Below are 22,411 nucleotides of genomic sequence, written 5' to 3' on the forward strand. Positions count from 1 at the left end.
AGAGCACCCCGTGGCCTCCGCCCACTTGCCGCTGGCCCCTTTCCCCCCGTGCCCCACCCCCATGCCTCTGTCTCTGCCACTGGCTTTCTCTCCAACTCTCCTCTTTCAGTTCCTACAGTGTCAGGTCGGTTCCTCCATCCTTGAGTTACTCCTGCCCTCTTTCCACTGGTTTTCCTTCTCTGGCCACTTCCTCTCACTGTCGGTCTCACTGCATCTCCAGGAACCTCTCTCTTCTCTGTCTTTCTCTGCTTTTACATTTCATCCATTCACCCTGTGTCAGGGAATGTCCACTGAGCGCTAGGCAGCATGAGGACCTGAGGATACAGTGGTGAACTTAGACACGCATCCCTATTCTCCTAAAGCTTATCTTTTAGGGAGAGGGACAAAGTCATCAGGAAAATGGGTAACAGGTTAGATGGTGATGAAGGACGAAAGAAAATGGATATGAAGTGTGGGGACACGTTGGGGCGGGGTTGACATTTTAGAAAGGGTGGTCAGGGAAGGTTGCACTGAGAAGGTGACTTTTGAGGAAAGTCCTGGAGGAAGTGAGAGGACCAACCCTGGAGATGTTAAGTGGGAGAACATTACAGGCAGAGGGATCGGGCAGTGCAAAGGCCCTGGGGTAGAGGCGGGCTGGGTGTATCCCTGGAGCTGTGAGGAGGTCAACGTGGCCAAGCAGAGTGAACCAGGGAGGAGGTGAGCCAGGGTATGAGAAGTTACAGTGAGGCCACATCCTATAGGGTCTGGGCTTTTATCCTGAGTCCCAGAGGTGCCTTTGGAGGGCTTTCAGCAGAGGAGGGCCAGTGGAGGGTGGTTTGGGCCACGAGAAGGGTGGGGCGGGAGTCAGTCTGGCTCCTGTGCCCATTCTAGATTGAAGAGGGGTGATGACAGAAGCAGAGAGAGCCAGTAATCAGGCAAGAGAAACAGGTGGCCTGGACCAGGGCGGCAGCTGCGGAGGAGGTGAGAAGTGGTCAGATTCTGGAGATGTTTTTAAAGCAGAGATGACAGGCTTTGCTGATGGATTGGAGGGAGGTGTGAGAGAAAAACGTAAGTCGAGGATGTTTGCAACATTTTTGACCTGAAAAGCTGGAAGGATGAAATTATCTCTTTTTTTTTTCCCCCTTCTGGTGGAGGACCGAGGCTGAGCCCAGGTCACTGCTGCGTCTGTCACACCTGGTTCTCTCTCGTTATCCTGAGCTCCCTGTCTCTCTGCCACTGTTCTCGAATCCGATTCCTTTGTCTCTTTGGCTCCCGGTGGCCCGAGTCCATCGCTCTCTCCCCTCCTCCCTCACCATCACCGCCCCCAACCCTCCCTGTCCGGTCCCCACCCCCTCTGCCCGCCGTCTGTCCGCAGGCGCTGGCGGGGTAGCAGGCAGCAGGCGTCGGCCCCGGGCGGGGGTCTCACCGGACGGGCCGGTTGGCGGCGTCGGGGTCCCGCGCCGTCACCACGCCGACCAGGGAGCCCACCTGCGCGTCCTCCTGTACCTCCAGGAGGCCGGAGGGCGGCCGGAACTCGGGGGGCTCGTCCACGTCGATAACCGCCACGCGCACGATTGCCTGGTCGCGGAACGTGCCCAGGTCAGCGAAGCGGGGGTCCACGAACTTGTTGAGGGCCTCCAGGACCACGGTGTGCACCGGCTGGGACTCGAAGTCCAGGCGCTGGAGGAGTGGGCGGAAGGGAGCAGAGGGCCGGTGAGTGGACTGGTCTGCTCCACACCTCCAGGCGGACAGAGTCCAAGTCTGGGGGTAGGGGGAGCTGGCCTGGCTCCGAGGGGGCGGGGCTGACCCCAAGAGGGTGGGGCTGGCTTAAGGTCACAGTTGACTGAGGCATCACTGACTCAATGGCATCACTGACACACTGTCCGGTTACAGGGAGAGAAAGTCAGGCCCTGCTGGGGACAGTCTTGCTCAGGGACACAGGGTCACATACTGACTCCCAGACTTCCTGCTACCCGGCGCACGGGACTGGCCTTAATTTATTAACTTACAAAGCTCTGTGTGCCAGTGTTCTAAATGTAGCGACTCATCTAATTTTACAGCGTCCCAAAGAGGCTTGTATTATTATTATCATCCTATTTGACACGTGAGGACGTCGAGGCCCAGCAGGCTCTGTAACTTGCCCTAGGTCACTTAGCAGTTAGTCCCTGGCAGAAGCGGGATTCACATCCCCAGCAATGCGGCTGTCAAGTGCCAGCCCTTAACCCCACTGGCAGGAAAGGCGCTGGATGTGTGGCTGCCCGGCTGTGTGTCTGCGGGCAATCTGTTTGGCCTCTCTGGGCCTCGGGTGGGAGGGTGAGATGAGACCTTCCTGGTGTATTATTGGTGGCAGCTGCTAATGTGAGTTGAGCCTGATAAGCCGGGCGGCCTTAGAGCTTCCCTCAGAGACCTCGCTAAAGCCACGCTGAGCCCTGGTCCTCATCAGGGAATGCTGGTGGGGGACCCTCTGACGGACAAGCTGCATGGCTGCATGGACTCTGGCCTCCTAAGGATAACGCCTTTAGAGCAAAGAGAAAGGGCAGTGGTGGAACCATGGCACCACTGTTACATGCTGGGGGAGCCATCTGGGCAGCAAGGGCCACCTTCCTGGAGAACTGCCTCTGTCTAGGGTCCCTCCTTTCCTCTCAGAACCTCCCCTCCACACTCCTCCTTCCCCAACAGAAAGAAAAAGAAGGGCTACCTCCTCCCTCCATCCTGTTGCCTGGGAAATCAGGATGCAGGGAGGCAGGCGCGGACCTGGCCTGGGAGTGAGCGATGGGCTCTGGAGCCAGGTCATCAATCAGGCGGGGGCTCTGCTCCCTGAGCCAGCACTGACTCCACAGAGACACCTCAGGCGCCACTGCTGGAGCAGGCGGGGTGGGGGTGGGGTTATGGGGCAAGAGGCAGGGAGGATGGGGAAGTTACTACAGGGGCATCACCGGGGATGAGAGCAAATGCTGTGCTGGGGTCCCTGGGCTGGGCTTGGGGCCTGATTCTGCTGCTCTGTGATGCTGGGCCTCCCCAGGCCTCCAGGTCCCCCATCTGTGAAATGGGCTCATCTTACCGTGAAGACAAGTGGAGGTCAGAAGACCGAAAGCTATGTAATGTCTAAAAAGGTGGATTCTGGAGACAGACTCCCTGGGGCCCTGTCCCTACAACTTCTCTGTAAGATGCTTGTCCTTGGATGCAAATGACTGAACTCAGGGCCTCAGATTCTCACCTATGAAATGGGCAATAATAATACTGAGAGGGTTGTTGTAGAGATTAAATGAGTTAATACATGGAAAGCATTGGAAAGGAGGCTGGCATGCTATTAACACTTCATTGTAAGTATTAGCCTCATATTCTTATCCTAGTTGAAGAAACAGAGTTTTCTCTATCCTCAAACCCTCATGGCCAGGGAGAGAGTTTGATTATTGAGTGAATGAAGGGCTGTCGGGGCAGATGTTTCTGTGGGTCCCAGGAGGCAGAGCCTGGGCTGACAGGAACTAGACAGACTGTGGCTGAATGGGAGAAGGAGGAGCAGGACACTGGTAGGGAGTGAGCATCCCATCCCTGGGAGTATACAAAGGCTTACGACTGTAGGCCAGGGCAGGGGACTCAGACCTCCTGTGGAACAGCAGCGTTGGAGTGGGCAGCATCAAAGACATGTGCACCCCTGCGCTGCCAAGTTCGTGACCAAGCCCTTGAAGATGATGTTTGCTTTTTTCTCTGACCTCTGTCTCCTTTCCCTAGGGGGTGCTGAGTTTGCTGTTTGAGCTTCTGGTTCCTGGGCTGGTCAGTGGGTAAGGAGGCTGTTAGACTCAGGAAGGAAAGAGCTTTGGGGTTACCAGACCTGGGTTCAAATCCTACTCTATCTCTTACAGGTATAATCTTGGGCAAGCCCTTTTACCTTTCTAAATCTCTGTTTTCTTACTTGTAAAAACGGTCATAATATGTTTTCCTTCCAAGGGTAACATCAAGATGAAAGGAAACAGTGAGTGTGAAGGGCCTGGTGTGAACTTGAAGTAGCACAGCGTAGTGTGTAGGAGCACAGATTCAAATCTGGATTGACTCCTGGCTCTTGACCACTAGCTGTGCAACCTTGGACAAGTCACTTAACCTCTCTGTGCCTCATGTTCTCATTTGTAAAATGGGAAGGAAAGCATTAGCGTTTTCCCAGGTTGGTCCAGCCTCCCTGGAGAGACTTCACCCCTGGAGTGAAGTGGGATGGGGTATTTGGCTGCTCAGTGACCCCCTACCCAACCCTGCTGCCCTGGGGCCTGCCTCCCCCATCACTTCCAGGGCGGCCGCACCTTCTGCACTACGATGATGGCCTCCTGCGTGTCACTGTCTGTGATGACCTTGAACACGTGCCCGCCGCTGCCGCTCTCCTCCCTGAGGTGGTAAGTCATGTCTGTGTTTTCGCCCACGTCTGAGTCCTCGGCCTTCACGCGTCCCACGGCCGTGCCGATGGGGGCCGACTCCTGAATGCTGAACTGGTACATCTCTGTAGGGGATACAGCTGTGAGCGGGGATGGTAAGGCAGCCCCTCCCTCAGCTTCCACCAGCTCTAGGGGTGAGGAGAGGGGGGGTCTCAGATGGGCTCCTTGGAGCTCCCTGCTTGGCCAGGACTGGTGCTGGGAGAGGCGCTTCCTCTGCAGAAATGCAGGATGCAGTGCAAAGAGGAGGGTTCTAATTCTGACCTTGGCTTTATCCCCTGATTGATTTGAGAAAGTGTCGGCAGTTCTTTGGGACTCAAGTGTCCTCATCTGCCCAAAAGGGGACAGAGAAGCACCGTGATCAAGGCTACGGCCCTGGAGTCAGTCCTGGCTGTGTAATTCTGAGCTCTGGTTTTCCTCATCTGTAGAATGGGAATAATAATAGTGTCTTCCTGATAGCACTGTCATTTCCCAATCAATTGAGATGATAATGCATGTCAGTTGCTTAGCACAGAGGCTAGTATCTGTTGCTGCTGCGGCTGCTGCTAAGTCGCTTCAGTCGTGTCCGACTCTGTGCGACCCCAGTGTTACCCACCCAATAAATGGGACACACTGCATTCAAATAGTAGGGCTGCACACTGATTTTTTTGTTGTTGCAGATGTTAATGATATTGGTTCCTTCATTTCCACATATTTATTGAGCATCTGTGATGTCCCAGATGCAGCTCTATGCACTGGGCTTCCAGCAACAAGCAAAACAGACCCAAATCCCAGGCCTCACAGTGCTTTCCTCTTAACGGAAGGAGAAAGACACTAAACAAACATATCAGTAAAATAGGATGTCAGATGGTACTTGGGAGAAAAATAAACCTGGGAAGGGAAATGGGGGGTGATGATGAAGGTGTATGTGGAATTTTAAATAGGGTAATTGGGACTTTCCTGGCAGTCCCGTGGTTAAGACTCTGTGCTTCCAACGCAGGGGGTGAGGGTTCAATCCCTGGTTGGGAAACTAAGATCCCACATGCCACAGGATGCAGCCAAAAAAAAAACTGTAAATGGCGTAATCGAGGAAAAGACAACATTTCTGCAAAAGTCTGAGGGAGGTGAGGCAGTGAGTCAAGCAGATATTTGGGAAAGACAGAGGGAATAGCAGGTGCAAAGGCCCTGAGGTGGGTGCAATGCCTGGCTTGTTTGAAGAATGGAAGATGGCCACTGTTACCAGAGTGGGGAAGCAGAGGGGAAGCCAGAAGGAATGAGGGTCAAGTGGAACTCAAATGGCTCCCTGCTATCCCTCCAGAGTGGAGTTGAAGGTGAGGGTGATTTGCTAAGTGATGGGCCCGCCCAGGGGAAGCAGGGGCTGTGGCACTGGGGATGTGTCTCTTGGAGCCCGCACTGGTCTGGATACCCTTGTGTGGTGTGGCTGTCTCTGACTGACTCTCACATAAGAGTCTTGGGGGGACTCTTAACACAAGCTGACCATGCCACCCCCTACTCTTTGCCATAGCTCCCCCAGCGCTGGAGGAAGCTGGGGGAGGGGCTGCCTTACCATCCCCACTGCACTTGGAATGAAGTTGTACAAGCCCCTTGGCCCCTGCTGACTTCTGCAGCCTCATGCCTCCAACTCCCCACCTCAACATGAGCCTTAGCCTGGCTGAAGTTCTTGCAATTCCTTCAGGATGACTTGCTCTGTCTGTGCCACCTCTAGACATTCCCTCGCTTTACTCTCCTCTCTGCCTTCACTTCCCGTTTCCCCTCCTTTTTAGTCTCAGTGACTATTACCTCCTGTAACGGGGAAGGTTCCCAGACCTCCAGGCTCTGGTCCTATGTGTCCAGGGCCCCCAAGCTTATCCTATTGTAAGGATTACTGCATTTCCCTATTATTTTCTGTTTATTCTCTCTCCTTCTCTCTTCTCCCTCCCTCTGGGCTGTGAGCTCCTGCAAGGCAGGGACCACATCTCTTATTCATCAGGCATTCATGGTGCCTGGCAGAACACCAGGCTGTCACATAAATGAAATGTTTGAGTGACTAGTGAGTGAATGAATGAAAAGCAGCGTGAGTTACTAGTATACATTCACTGCTGCTGCTAAGTTGCTTCAGTTGTGTCCGACTCTGTGCGACCCCACAGATGGAAGCCCACCAGGCTCCCCCGTCCCTGGGATTCTCCAGGCAAGAACACTGGAGTGGGTTGCCATTTCCTTCTCCAATGCATGAAAGTGAAAAGTGAAAGGAAAGTCGCTCAGTCATGTCCGACTCTGTGCAACCCTAGGGACTACAGCCTACCAGGCTCCTCCGTCCATGGGATTTTCCAGGCAAGAGTACTGGAGTGGGGTGCCATTGCCTTCTCCATACACTCACTGGATTAACACAAATGAAATAAATCTGACAGTACCAAGAATCAGTGAGGGTACGGTATGATGGACACATGCATTTCTTCATGGGGGAAAACAACGTGGCTTTATTTAGTAAAGTTGAAGATGAGTTTATTCTGCTCCTCTGTAGACGAATGAAATTGCATGCAAAACAGCAGTAGGACGCATACAACCATGTTCAAAGTGGTGTCCTCTGTAATAGCCTCAGACTGGAAACAACGTAAATGTCCATTGGCAGGAGAATAGATAAATCATGGAATACTATACAGCACTGAAAATGAATACATTATAGCTAGAAGCAATAACATGTGATTTCACAAACATAATTTGGGGAGATAAAAAAGCAAGATGAATCATTTGTATTGTGAGTTTCCATTTAGATAAGGTTAAAAAACTTATAAAATTAAACTATAATGTTAGATGATGCCTGTATGGGTGAATCAACCCTAAAGGACTGGATAAGGAAGAGGTGGTATATATGCATACTTATATATAATAGAATACTACTTAGCCACAAAAAAGTGAAATTTTACCACTTGCAGCAAGATGGACTTGGAGGGCATTATACTAAGTCAAATAAGTCAGACAAAGACAAATACTGTATGATATCACTTATATATATATAATCTAAAGAATATTTTAAAAAGAAACAGATTCACAGATATAGAGAACAAATTAATGGTTGCTAGCGGGAAGAGGGAAGCGGGCAGGGGCAATGTAGGAGGAGATTGAGAGGTACAAATTATTAGGTTTAAAAAAACTACAAGAATATATTGTACAACATGGGGAATATAGCAACTAATTTATAATTAGTTATAACTATAAATGGAGTAAACCTTTAAAAATTATGAATCACTGTATTGTACACCTATAATTTACATAATATTATACATCAAAGAAAGTGAAAGTGTTAGTTGCTCAGTCACGTCCAACTCTTTGGGATCCCATGCACAGTAGCCAGCCAGGCTCCTCTGTCCATGGAATTTTCCAGGCAAGGATACTGGAGGGGGTTGCCATTCCCTTCTCCAGGGGATCTTCCCCACCCAGGGACTGAATCCAGGTCTCCTGCATTGCAGGCAGATTCTTTACCATCTGAGCCACCATGGAAGCCCCTATTATCCACTAACTATACTTTGATAAAAAAGAAAAAGAAAAGCAAAGAGATGATGGTCATGAAAGTGGGTGGTGGTTAACTCTGGAGGAAAAGGTAAGGGGAGAAGTTATCATCAAGAAAGGACTTGTGGCAGCTTCTGGGTCCTGGCCGGTGGTTACAAGAATGTTTGTTTTGTAATTATGTGCTGAACTAGACATTTATATTTTATGCATTTCTGTCTGTGTGCTGTATTTCCCAATAAAGAAATAAAGAGAGAATAGATGAACAACACGGCTCTATATTAAAAATGGATGACCAACAGGGTCCTGCTGTACAGCGCAGGGAACTCTGCTCAATGTCATGTGGCAGCCTGGCTGGGAGGGGAGTTGGGGGGAGAATGGATACATGGATATGTATGGCTGAGTCCCTTTGCTGTCTGCCTGAAACTGTCACAACATTGTTAATTGGCTACACTCCAGTATAAAATGAAAAGGTTAAAAAAAAAAAGAAAGAATACATGAATGAATAAATAAGAGTCTTCCAGGGGCCCTGGCCTCTCTTCTGCCCCACCCCTTCCAGCTCAGGGCTGGCACACAGCCTGGCACACAGAAAACTGGGTGGCCCCCGCCCCTTCATAGGGGTTTTGAAGCTTCCCCATCAAGTGAGTGGGGCTGGGCTGGGGGAGTGGCTGAGGGCGGCTACTGGACCGGGTTCCCCGGGGAACAGCAAAGATGGGGAGCTGGCTGGCGGGCCCTGCCCACCCCGCTTGGCGTCTGGACTGAGGCGCTTAGGCTGTGATGTGCTCTCAGCTAAGGGATTGGATTCCCTTATCTCTCGGGGGTCAGTCCCCTGTGGCAGGGCCTAATGTGAGCAGCAGGCCTCAAGTAATGACTCGCCCGATAGGGATCAGCCCGGCTCCCCACGGCAGTTAGTCTCTGCCAGCTTCAGCAGCTTCCTGGGCACAGCCTTCTCATCTGAACCTGGGACGGAGGGGCTGGCTGGGCTGACGGGAGGGGGCAGGGACTGGGCCAGAGAAGACACCCCCACTCTGCTGTGCCTGGGGAGGCAGAGAGTGGAAAGCACTCTCCCCCAGTTCAGAAGCACAGAGTCCTCCAGGCTCAGAGGAGAAGGAAAAGACCTGTCTCTCCAGACCCTGGCATTTCTATGCACAAATGATAGGTGCCCCTGGGCATGGCTGCAGCCTCTGTCTGTATGTCTAAAAGACCCTGTGTCTGTCCCTCCATCCCCAGCGTGCCTCTGAAGCTCAGATCAGTAGCAGATCACACATAATAAGCATGACAGGGGTGTGTGCAAGGACCAGCCGGAGTGGGTGGACAGACAGGGGCTCACTCTCGGCCAGAAGCAAGGCGCGGGGAGGGGTGGTAAGTGTGCTACATGGATGTATGGAAAGTCAGACAACGTTGGGGCTGTCTCTTGCAAAAAGTAAGATTGGAGGGGGGAGGGGGTTGTGGTGACTTGGATGAATAGACAGATGGACAGACTGGGGAGTCCCTCTATGGTGAGAAGACTGCAGGGCAGCTTGAGGTCAGAGAGCGGCCGGGAGGGATGACCAGACAGACACACAGACCCACTGCTCCCTCTGGGAAGGCCTCACTCACTCTGCGGGAAGCGGGGCGGGTTGTCGTTGACATCAGTGACCACGATGGTGACGGTCGTGGAGCCGGAGAGGCCGCCCAGCTGGCCCGCCATGTCTGTGGCCTGGATCACCACCTCGTAGCACTCCTGGCTCTCGCGGTCAAGGTCGGGCACGGCCGTCCGGATCACACCTGTGAGTGGGGGGTTGAGGCCAGGGATGCCCCTTGCCAGCTGCCAACTGATACAGAGACCCCTCCCCAGGCAGAGGCCAGGGTCATTCAAGTTCAGGAGGGGAGTTGCGGATGCAGAAGACACTGATCCGACCACCATGTAGGTGTGGGGCTCAGCATACACACACACACACACAGACACACACACACACGCATGCTTATACAGATAGGCTCACAGATAACTCACACTCAGCACTCCACACACACATACCCTCACACACACACTACTCTCTCACACACATCAGATTCATGCATGCGTGTGTCTTCAGTTGCTCAGTTCGTGTCTAACTCTTTGCGACCCTGTGGACTGTAGCCCGCCAGGCTCTTCTGTCCATGAGATTTTCCAGGCAATAAAACTGGAGTGGGTTGCCATTTCCTTCTCCAGGGGATCTTCCTAGACCAGGGATTAAACCCACGTCTTCTGCATTGTAGGCGGATTCTTTACCGCTGAGCCACTGGGGAAGCCCAGTCACATGCACATATACTTTAAAACACACACCTTCCCATCCACTTGTACACATAAACACACACGTTATATACAGACATGTTAACATACAATCCACACACTCACACACATACATGCATATTCACACACTCACATGCAACCCCAAAGGAAGAGAATATGGACTGTTTCGTTTACTAAAAAGAGGCGTAGGGCCCAGAATCAGGCACTGTGTGACTCCGCCTTGAGCCTCCGATCCCACTTTCAGGGTCTCAGTTTCCCCATATGAGGGGGGATCCCGACATTTTCTGGGTGAGCCTGGCCTGTCTGATTCTGGGTCGGTGTCACTCAGCCCGGAGCCAGCCCCAGCGTGGCAGCTTGGTGAATGTTTAACTGAGTGAACCGGCCTGACAGCCACCCTCAAACACACTCACGATGGAGTCACACTCGCCCGCACATAAACACTGATATGTCTCACACGCTTAGACGTACTATTAATACATAAATACACAGGTAACACCTATGAGGTCACATGCACAGGCATAGCACATAGCTACTAGCACACACTTCTTCTCACACACACACATACACCCTCCACGATTAAGTCATCCCCCAGCCCTGGGGACCCCAGCCCTTTCCTCCAGGGCCCGGCCCCAGATTCTCTGTCCCGGCACCAGCTAATTGCTGATCAGACAATCCTTCAAACTGTTAATGGAAGCAGGCAGAGGGGCAGCAGGAGGGGGTGGCTGCAAGATGAATTCTGAGCAGGGGAAGGCTGGACTTCTGGTCTCCCTGCACACACACTTATACGGTGGGAGATCAGGCGGGAGGGGGGAGTTGATGAACCAGTCAGAGCCCCCCCACCCCTGACCCACTTCAACCTGTGAGCGCCAGGTGGTGGCAGGTGGTGCCCAGGGCCTGAGCACCAGGTGGAGTCACGCACCAGCAGCCCCACGATGCGCCCCATAAAACCCAATCTCTCCCTCCTGATGTCCCCAGACAGCCCCTAGCCTCCAATAAAGGCAATGGAACGGGAGGAGAGGCTATAGTGTGTGTGTGTGTGTGTGTGTGACGGGGGAGCCAGAGGTGGTGCCTCTAGGGGGTGTGCCTGCTTTTGTGGGATCCCATGGAGATACGGAAAGTGCGGTCTGTCTAATCGGGGTCATGGAGACCTTCTATCAGCGGCCTTCAAGATTCCTCAATAAGCTCCCTCCTGACTCCTCCTTGGCCTGGACTGATCTTTCCAAGGGCAGGGGAGACTTGGAAGCAGACGAACTTGGGATAAATTCCAGATCTGCTATTTGTTGACCAGGTGATCTTGAGCAAAACCCCTCACCTCTCTGGACCTCAGTTTCATCATTCATAAAATGGGACCATCACATACCTCCCCAAAGAGCAGGATTTCCCCAACTGGCACCGTGGACATCTTGGGCAGGATAATTCCATCCACGAGATGCTGGTAGCAGCGCCCTCCCCCTCCCAGCTACAGTTCCAGACATTGGCAAATGGTCCCTGGGGGGCAAAATTGGTGCAGAGTTTCATCTCATGAGAACTGCATGTGACAGTAACAGCGATAACTGACATGGATGTGCATTTTCCTGTGCTTGCCACGGTTCTCAGCACCTTAAGGGAACTGCCTTATTTAAATTTCTCATCAGCCCCATGAGGATGGTGCTGTGATTATACCCAGTTTACAGATGAGGACATGGAGACACAGACAGGTTAAGTACTGGCCCAAGGTCGCACTCGGAGAAAGTGCCCAGTCAGGATTCCAGCAGGCTCTCTGGGGCCGGAGCCCATGCTGTGGACTGCTCTGCCGGACCTCAGTAAGGAAGGAGGGCCCCTGCCCAGCCAGCCTGGTATCCCCCACCCCACCCACCCTCAGGTACAAGGGGAGAGTGCAGGCCTCTGATAGAGTGATGCTGTGCTTCTGTCTCAGCTCCTGAGAGAGCCCTTGCTCATCTCCGTCCTAATCAGGCAAGCCACGCTTCCAGTCATGCACTGGCTCCTTGCCCCATCTCCCTGGTGCTGGACCTCAATACTGGGACTGTTAGAGGAATCCCTTCTGGGAATTAGGGCAGGACCCAAGTCCAGGATGGCAGGGGCCGTACTGGGAAGGTGCCCTTGTGTGTCCTCTACCCTGAAGGGCTGGAGGAAGGAAAGAGCAGGAAGGGAAGAGAGAAGAGAGGGAGGAGGATGAAGGTGGCAGAGAGGGAAGGAGAGAGAGACAGACAGAGAGGAGTCTGAGAGGTCAGAGCGGAAAGAGACAGAGAGCGCCATGTACTTGAGGCACAGAAGAAGGGAACGGAGGGGAGGAGAGGGAAAGGGAGACCCACGGAGAGACAGAGGCCTGGAGAGAAACCAAAAGAAAGAAGAAAGCAAGGCCAAGATCAGCAAGGGCAGCGTGAACAGACCTCCCCAGGGACGCCAGAGAGGCAGACGGACAGGGAGGGGTGGAGAAAGAAGGTGGGAGGGCCGAAAGGAGAGGGCTGACAGATGGACTGACAGGGGAGTGATCACGGGCCAGAGACATGGTGGGGGGCTCCCTGCGTGAGCCAGGCAGAGGGGCAGGCTGAGGGGTGGGCCAGTCGAGCACTTAAGATGGGCTAAAGAAAAAGTGAAAGTGAAGTCGCTCAGTCGTGTCCGACTCTTTGTGACCCCATGGACTGTAGCCCACCAGGCTCCTCCATCCATGGGATTTTCCGGGCAAGACTACTGGAGTGTCATTATTAGAAAAATGCAAATCAAAACCACAATGAGGTACCATCTCACGGCAGTCAGAATGGCTGCTATCAAAAAGTCTACAAACAATAAATGCTGGAGAGGGTGCGGAGAAAAAGGAACCCTCTTACACTGTTGGTGGGAATGCAAACTAGTACAGCCACTATGGAGAACAGTGTGGAGATTCTTTAAAAAACTGGAACTAGAACTGCCATATGACCCAGCAATCCCACTGCTGGGCATACAGACCAAGGAAACCAGAATTGAAAGAGACATGTGTACCCCAATGTTCATCACAGCACAATAGCCAGGACATGGAAGCAACCTAGATGTCCATTGGCAGATGAATGGATAAGAAAGCAGTGGTACATATACATAATGGAATATTACTCAGCTATTAAAAAGAATGCATTTGAATCAGTTCTAATCAGGTGGATGAAACTGGAGCCTATTATAGAGAGTGAAGTAAGTCAGAAAGAAAAAACACCAATACAGTGTATTAACGCATATATATGGAATTTAGAAAGATGGTAACGATGACCCTATATGTGAGACAGCAAAAGAGACACAGATGTAAAGAACAGACTTTTGGACTCTGTGGGAGAAGGCGAGGATGGGATCATTTGAGAAAATAGCATTGAAACATGTATATTACCATATGTGAAACAGATTGCCAGTCCAGGTTCGATGCATGAGACAGGGTGCTCAGGGCTGGTGCACTGGGATGACCCTGAGGGATGGGATGGGGAGGGAGGTGGGAGGGGGGTTCAGGATGGGGAACACAGTACACCCATGGCTGATTCATGTGAATGTATGGCCAAAACCACCACAGTATTGTAAAGTAATTAGCCTCCAATTAAAAAAAAAAAAGAACACGAGTGGGTTGCCATTTCCTTCTCCAGGAGATCTTCCCTACCCAGGGACTGAACCTAGGTCTCCCACATTGTAGGCAGACGCGTTACCATCTGAGCCACCAAGGAAATCTATGGGCTAAGCTTTGTCATTTATGTCTAGGATCTCACTGATGTGGAGTCTGGTGATGGGGCCACTGTGCATGGATAAGCTTGTGGACCTTAAGCTCAGTGACCCCAGCTCTGAGTGGGGCTGGGAGCAGGGGTCTGACTGAGATCTATGCTGTGGGTGAGGTGCCATGCTTATGTGACTGGCCTCCTTGCTGTCCCTGTCACTTCTGACTCCAGAGGAACTGGGGACACGTAAGTCTTCATCCCTAGAAATGGGTCATGAAGCCGTGCTGAGTGTGTGAACAGGTGCCCTCTCTGGACAACTAGGAGGTGGGTACCCTAAAGCCATGCTGTCCTCTGGACCCTGTCCCCCCGGGCCACACCCAATAACAGGTTGCTATGGTGATAGCTCCCGAGGAACCACGCCTGCTGGGATCCACACCTTGGGTCAGCCTCTCCCATGCTGACTCCAGCCTCGGCCATGGGACTTGCTTTGGCCAACAGGACATCAGCAAGTGTGACAGAAGCAGAGATAGCTGATAAACCCTTGTGTGCCAGGGCTTGTCTCCTTGGAACCCTGAGACCACTGTGCCGTGAAGAAACCCAAGGTGAAAGGCCACAGCTGTCCTAGCTGACCTGCCAGCTGACTGTTGCTATGTGAGTGACCCCAGCAAAATAACTGCCCAGCCAACTCACAGAATCATGACAAATAATAAATTGTTGCTGTTTTAAGCCACCGTGTTTGGGGACAGTTTGTCACATAGCGGTAGACAGCTAACAGAGAAATCGAGATTCCCCAGCCCGTTCCTCTTCTGGGCTCACTCCTGTAGCTGCGTTTCACTGGAGGGCCATCTGGCTGGAAGGTCCAAGATGGCCTCATGTATTGATACATGCTGGGCAGTTGATCCTGGCTGTTCACCAGGCCTTCTTTCACCCTCCTGTGGGCTGGGCTGGCTTCCTTAAACCATGATCTCAGGACCGTGTTCCAGGAGAGAAGCATGAAAGCTGCAAGGTCTCTTAAGATCTAACCTAGGAATTTGCAGAACATCACTTCTGCTACATTCCACTGGCCAAGGCAAGTCGTAAGGCGGCCCAGAGTCAAGGGGCAGGGAAATAGACCCCTCCTCCCCCCTTGATGGGAAGAGCTGAAGTTACTTTACTAGGAGGCCAATTCAGGGATGGGAGGACTTGATGCCATATTTTGCAATCTGCTCTATTTCACACCCCTTTCTACCCCCAGTTCGGGGAGAAGCATCCTGGAGGCTGCTGTCCACCTGAGAGTCAGAGGCAAAATTCTCAAATCAGCTCTTAAACTATCTGCCTCTGGGTTTCCTTGGTGGCTTAGTGGTAAAGAATCTGCCCGCCAATGCAGGAGACACAGGTTCGATCCCTGGTGTGGGAAGATCCCACAGGCCAAGGAGCAACTAAGTCTGTGAGTTGCAACTACTGAAGCCTGTACACCCTACAGTCCATGCTCCACAAGAGAAACCACCACAATGAGAAGCCTGCACACCACAGTGAGAGAAGCCACCACTCTTCGCAACTAGAGCAGAGCCCGCACAGCAGCAAAGACCCAGCACAGCCAAAAATAAACGAATAAATAAAACTACTGAAGAAAAATCTGGCTCTGAAAATTCATTCACTGACTCATTTATCAGGGCCTTACTGAGGGGCTATCATGTCCCAGGGCCACACAGAGTCAGATAAGAAGCAGCACAAAAATGAGGGACTTTAGAGTCAGATTGATACAGGTTCAAGCCCTCTTTCCACCATTTATATGTTATCTGACCTTGGGCAAGTTCTTAACTCTCTCTGAGCCTCAGTTTCCGATTCTGTACAATGGGACTACTCAGTGGAAAGGGCTCTTACGTGGGTTAAATGAGACAAAGCTTCAGCAGCAGGCCCCACATTTTGGAGATGCCTTGAGGATTCCCCCTCCCCAAGCCCTGGGTTGTGGACCCTATAAATCAGTTCCACAAGGGCTGAGACCCACAGTGGCCTTGTTCATCATCTTATCTATATATTCCAGCACATAGCATGTGTTCGATAAACATTCTGATTTACGGACCTACAACCATAGACCCTCTGCCTGCCTCTCGCAGCCGGGGTGTAGTTGTCTATCTGTATCTGGCTTCTCTGTTGGAACAAAAGCCCATGACGGCAGAAACCAGATCCAGTGCATCATCCTGACCCCCGGGATGTGGGATCTGGCACTTAGAAGCGTGAGTGTCATTCCCTCTTCAGGAAGCCAGTGTTTCTGGCTCAGCTAAGAACGTTCAGCAGAGATCTTGAAGTCTCTGAGAGCCAGAGGCTTTCTATTCTTGCTGGGATGGTGGCTGGGCGGGGGCTGGTAATGAGAACCTGGCCCCGGCTCCCCACAGCCTCGTCCTCACCCGACGCCCCCAGATCCAGCTGTTGTCCTCCCCGTCCCCGCGGTCCCCTCCAAATGCTGCAGAAGGGGCCCTGGAGCCCAAGTGACGCCTCATTAGCCCCGCAAATGCCATCCCTGTTTTCCCAGTGGGGGGTCTGCTGGCAGGCCTGGCCTTTAAAACACACACGCTAATTCCTCCTCTGGCACGGGCCTCGTGGCGCCCCGCCCCCTCCCTTCCCTTACACCTTCCTCTCAGGCCCCGTTCCGGCTCTGCTCCCTGCTATCTGCACAGCGAGAACAGACTGTACCTCGCCGCGGCTGCTAAATATAGACCCGCATCAGCGGAATATTCCTGGCTGGGGAAATGGAGCTGGGGCTGGAAATGGCACCAGGGCGGCTCCTACCGTGGGGCCGAAGGCTCGGGGAGGAAACATCGAGTCCCTCCTCGGCAATACCTCCACAAAGACCCTTTCAGACTATGGAAGTTGAAGGATCCTGAAAACAAGGACCCCGTTTGTGTTTCTCCACTTGCCTTGCCCCGTGCCCACTTTCGAGCTTCTTGAGAACTGTTCCTGCCCTCCCAGGCTCCACGGCCTCCTACTTGCCACCTTCCTCCCAACTCTCTGCAGCGGGCCGGGGTGGGGGGGGGGGAGGGGGGGTGGGGGTGGGGGGTGGGGGGGGTGGGGGTGGGGGGGTGGGGGAGTAGGGGGGGTGGGGAATGGATGCTCTTTCTTAGAACCTGACCATCCTCCTCATTCTCTTGGAGTCTGATGCTTCATCTGCCCACCCCTGTCACCTCCCAGACTCGGTCCTGGCCCTGCCCTTATTTCTCTGTCCTGCCTTTTCATCCCCTTCTTAAAGCTGATGAACTCTCAGGCTGAAGGCATGAAGGTCGCATCCCCATCATCCCCAGGGATTGCACTGAGCCCATCACACCCTCACTGTCCCCTGGCCTGCATCTTCTGTGCTAGATACCGGGTGGCCGACCCCTTCACTTTCATTCAAGGCTCAGCCCCAGTGTAACCTCCCCAGAAAGGTCTGTCCTGATTTCCTCATCTAAGTCTACTCTCTTATCCTGCTTAGGTGTCTTCCTAGCACTCACTGCTACTCAACATTATGTTGCATGTTTGTGTGCTTGTGTTCTGTATTTCCTACTTAAAAGCTCCGTGAGGGTAGAGTCTTGGGTCTGCCTATTGCTGCCTTCCTAGGGCCTGGAGGCAGCAGGACCTCCACAGGCATTCCACAAAGGGCTGGTGAAGGAATGAATGAATTCTATTGGACCCTCCCAGCAGTCACGTGAGAGGAGTATTATTATCTCTCTTGTGCACACAGGGAAGCCAAAGCTCAGAGTCCCAAGCGCTCTTGGAGCTTTACGCCCATATTTCAGATGGCCCATTCTAGACGATTCTTCCCTCCTCTCATCTTAAAGCCAACGGAGTTAAAATCGAATTAAATAGCTCTGTACCAGATCCTGAAGCATACTCAGTAATTCCTCTGCCCCTCGACAGTTTTCTTAAGCCACACTCATCCTTCTGTTTTGATAGATGGTGCCCCTTCCCATCCCAGGTGCCGATGTTAGGAAAGCCCAGATCCCTTCCTTAATCTAGTCCTGTGCATTCACCCAGGTCTCCAAGGTTCACCCTTTGCAGGATCTCACTGTCACCCCTCATTCTCCCTCCTCAGCATCTCCACGAATCTTCGCTAGCAATCCCAAATCATCTCTGGCCCCCAACAGATGCAGCAAGTTAAGGAGTCTGGGTGGGCGCTGAGAAAGGGCGCAGGCTTTGACTTTTGTCCTTTGGGGCTCTCTGCTGGCACCCCAGGCTCCTGGGTGTCCCTGAATTCAGTGCTTGCTTCTGAGCCATGCTATACAAGGGCAGCCCGAGGGATCTTGTTAAAATGAAAACCTGAGCATGTCACTTTCCTGCTTTAAAGTCATCAATGAACCCACAGGGTTGGCAAGGGGGAGGGGAAACAGGCTCTCTCCTAGGCGGCTCTTCGCAAGTGTAATCTGGTACATTTCGGCATTATCTATCCTGATTCCAAAAGCACATGCTCTTTGACCCAGCTTTTCCACTTCCCGAAAATTATCCTGCAGATACACTCACACAAGCACAAAATGATATATGTATGAGGTTATTCACTGTAGCATTGTTGGTTGTAGGAAAAGATTGGAAACAGCGTAAGTGTCCATCAAGAGGGGACTGGTGAAATAAATTTCAGTGTATCCACAACAGCTGTTAAATAAAAGAATGAGGAAGCTCTTTATGTGCTGATATGGGATAATCTGCAAGATGTATTGTTAAGTGAAAAAGGCAAGCAGTGTGTATAGTGTGTGTTTATAGCTACCATTTGTGTGAAAAAACAAACAAATACATGTACCTACTTTCTTGTACATGCATAGAATAGCTGGAAAGATACACAAGAAAATTACATTGGTTGCTTTGGGGATACAGACCAGGTATCTGGGGGACTAGAAGGGGTGAAAAATTTCCATTAAATACAAATTTGGACATTTTGGGGGCTGCGCTGGGTCTTCGTTGCTGTGTGTGGGCTTGTTCTAGTTGCGGTAAGTGGAGGCTTCTCTCTAGTGGGATGTGGGCTTCTCACTGCTGTGGCTTCTCTTGCTTTTGAGCTCGGGCTCTAGGCGCACGGGCTCAGCAGCTGTGGGGTGTGGTACATGGGCTTAGTCGCTCCGTGTCATGCGGGATCTTCCCAGACCAGGGATCAAACCTGTGTCTCCTAAACTGGCAGGCAGATTCTTTACCTCTGAGCCACCAGGGAAGCTCCCAAATTTGGACTTTTCGAATCTTGAAATGTATTATCTATTTAAAAAATATATATTTTTCAAGTGAATGAGTTCAAGGTCTCATAGGATATATACACCACGTGGCTCCCTTTGGGGTTGCAACTTCTGAGGGTGAGAGTGCTCTTCTTTCCTCTCTTTTTAAAAACATTCCTTTCACGTTTGAATGTTTTCTAAAATGTATTAGTTTTGCAAAGAAAAAAAGTAATGCAGATATTATGTGTAAGAGCATGTGATTATAGACTGGAACCCTCCCCCTAAACAAAACGAACTCACATACACACAATATCCCAATCTCAAATCTATCAAACACCCTCCCACCTCACTGCCCTTAGAATAAAATCCAAGTGCTTTGCTTGCCTTGCACGCGACGCAGCCAGGCCCCAGCCAGCCTCTCCACGTCACCTCTCCACAAGCCTCTTCCCCAGGCCTGAGTTGTTTACAATTCCCCGTACGCCTCAGGCTGTTCTCTTCCTCCCAGTTTTGCCTGCCCCATGCCCTCTGCCTGGAATGCCCTTCTCTGCATCTTGGTCTGGCCAGCACTTTATCCTTTGGAGATTGCTACCACTGCCTCCAAGAAACTGGCATCCTAATTGCCCAAGCAGACGCCTGTACCCCTGCCCCCACTGGACTAGGAGCCCCATGGTGACTTTCGATAAGCATTCGGCAGTGTCTGATGTCTCAACCCCTGCCTTCTCTAGTCCCAGGGACACTGAGGGCACTGCTATTGGCATCGGCAGCCACAGCCAGCTGTGGGACCTCAAGTGAACCAGTTCACCTCTCTGAGCCTCCTCCTTCTATCATCTGTGCCACTCCGGCAAGCCGCTCCCCCACCCGGGGATGTACTCAGGTTCTAGCCTCAGAGTGAGTGAAGCAGTGGACAGTGGGGAGGGGTACTGCAGCACTGCTTGCTGGTGGTGGGGAAAGCAGTAAGCCAAGACCTTCCCTAAGCCAAGTCTTGGCTTCTGTCTTCCCATCAGATCCTTAACAACTGTCACTTGAACAGAGGTTTCACAACTGCCGAAAATGTGCCTTGCACAGGCCCACTACTGTCCCCCGCTACCTGTCGGCCCCCAGCTACACTTATGACTATGGCCGACTCGTATGGACTGCGGACGCGTCTGCCCAGTTTAGTTCCTAGGCCAAGGTGGGGGGCCACTGAGTTCAGATCTCTGCCATCTTTTCAGGAGCCCCATAGTGGTTGCCTCCCGCCTTTTGGTTTCCGTGCCAGGCTCGTAGGTGCCCCCACTCCATTTATCCCTCTACTGCTCTGTCCTCTCTTCTTGCCTGGCTGCCCTCCCTCTCTGCTACCCTGGGGTCTCCTGGATCCAGCGAGATGCTTCGGTATCCTGTCCTAACCTCAGCACTGTTGGTTGGAAGGCTGAGGGCAGAAGGCCGTCCTCCTCTCTGGCCCCGCCCACCCCGCCCCTGCCCCGCCTACCCCGCCCCTGCCCCGCCTACCCCGCCCCTGCCCCGCCTATGGCCCCGCCCCTTGGTCTGGCCCCGCCCCTCACCGGTCTTGGGGTCCACGGTGAAGTGATGCTCGCCATCCAGCACGCTGTACACCAGTCGAGCACTGCTGCCATACGTGGGGTCATCCGCATCCGAGGCCATCACCTGCATCACCGATGTGCCTGGGCCCGGGGGAACAAGCGAGACGGAGGTCAGCTGGCGCCGCTGTGCTCATTCTCTCCACCTCTCCCCACCCACGAGAAGCTGGGAAAGGAGACTGAGGCTGGAGGTCACTGAAGCCAATCCCTTCACAGTCCCCTTGTCCACATTAAGCCCCAACCTGCTTCCAGATCTGGGGGCCTTCCCAGTAGCACGAGCAGGACCATGGAGCCAGATCTGGATTCAAATCTCCTTTCCCGGCCGCAGGACTCTGGCGAGAGAAGAGAGCCTCTCGGAATCTCAGTTTCCTCACCAGCAAAATGGGGACAATCCTGGTTCTTGTTCATGATGGAACGCATTTTAAACTCCCAGTGCACAATGAACAGGCTCAGAGCCTTCTCTCAGTGGTGGTGGAAATGGTTAATTTCACCAGTTAAGGTCATCACAGTCAGAGTTAGAGCTGAGACTGGAAACGATGCATTTTACTCCCAAAGCAGGGGTCTTTGTACCCATCCCAGCCCGTCCTGATTTCTCAAGGAAATTCTGCCTTCTTCCTCCCACCCTCTATACTCCCATCCCCACCATGGAGGGGGCATGTACGGAGGTCAATGCAGAAGGACAACCAAGTTTACTGAGACTCAGCGGCCAGTGTCTCTTGGCCCCCAGGCAAAGGAACAGTAGCACCCAGCTCTTGCTTTGGGAAGTAGTTGGCTGTGGTCCTTGGTGCCCTCCTCGCTCCTCCCCGCCGGTGTCCAGACAGTCCCCAGTCCCAATACACACACTTTTCCTCATGCTCTGCACGTAGGCTGCTGGGGAGAGTATAAATTGGATAAAAGTCCATCAAACAGTGGCAATTAAGTTATTGATTTTCGACGCTGCCTCATTAAACTGGGAGCTTCTCTCGGCCTGTCCCAGAGATGGCTCTAATTTGACATCATGTTCAATTTGACGAAAGCAGAGCTTGGGACGTGAGGCTGGACAGGGTGAGGATGATGGAAGGGGTGGGGGAGGGGTTGAATGGAGGGATGGGCTAAGCTGAGTGGTCCATCAGAACCTTGCCAGAGAGGCGGGGATAAGACCCAAGAGGGAATCATGAAGGCTTGGGATGGGACCCAAGGGGGATGAGACTCAGGCATCACTTCAAGGAGATGTCCCCTTCTGGGTGCCCTGCTAAGGTTCCAAGTAGAGCCCTCCTGGTGGGCTGGGTTCTCTGGGCCAGCGGGGTGGCATGCTGGGGGGTGCGGCCAGTTCACTGCCTGGCTAATGAGTGAGGCTCTGGAAGTGCTACTGCAGCAATTCTGCTGAGCCCAGACAGCCGCCCGCCTCTCCCGCCTCCAGCCTGGGGCCCTCGATCATTCCAGACAGACACATGTATTTATTTTTCACTCTTTTGCATTTCTCATTTCCCTCTCCGTGTCCCCCCCTCCCAGCTTCCTAAACTGGCCCTGCAATGCGCCTCTCTCTTTTGGCGGCTCCAGCTCTGCATCAACCATGTCAGAGTTGCCTGGAGAAGCTGAGAGGAAGAGGTTTGGGCAAGCCCCCTCTCTCTTGATGCTAGGTAACCAGGGGTCTTCTATTCAGGGCCAGGGCATGATCCCAGGCCCCTCCTCTTAAACAGAGAGAAGAGAGAGTAATAGATGCTACTGAGCACTCACGGCATGCCTAGCTTCACCAGCCACTTAAATCCATTATCTCTAATTCTCATAGCATCTCTGAAAGGCAGAGTGGACCTCTCTAAATTACAGGTGGGGAAAGAGGTCAAACAGGGGAAAAGACCTGAATGGGGACACAGAGTGACGAAGTGGTGGGACT

The 22,411-nt window shown here is 52.5% G+C and overlaps 1 protein-coding gene across 1 annotated transcript in view; it reads right to left on the bottom strand.

Moving 5' to 3' along the window:
- CDH22 (cadherin 22) overlaps nt 1-22,411 on the bottom strand; it is an 83,055-nt gene that overhangs the window by 32,950 nt on the left and 27,694 nt on the right. The window contains exons 3-6 of the mRNA XM_052651116.1: nt 20,503-20,622; nt 9,480-9,647; nt 4,272-4,465; nt 1,406-1,659 (exon numbers count right to left, since the gene is read on the bottom strand). Coding sequence (XP_052507076.1) covers nt 1,406-1,659; nt 4,272-4,465; nt 9,480-9,647; nt 20,503-20,622 — 736 coding nt within the window. The remainder of the gene's footprint in view (nt 1-1,405; nt 1,660-4,271; nt 4,466-9,479; nt 9,648-20,502; nt 20,623-22,411) is intronic.

The sequence above is a fragment of the Budorcas taxicolor genome, chromosome 13 (assembly GCF_023091745.1).
Source record: "Budorcas taxicolor isolate Tak-1 chromosome 13, Takin1.1, whole genome shotgun sequence".
NCBI lineage: Eukaryota > Metazoa > Chordata > Mammalia > Artiodactyla > Bovidae > Budorcas > Budorcas taxicolor.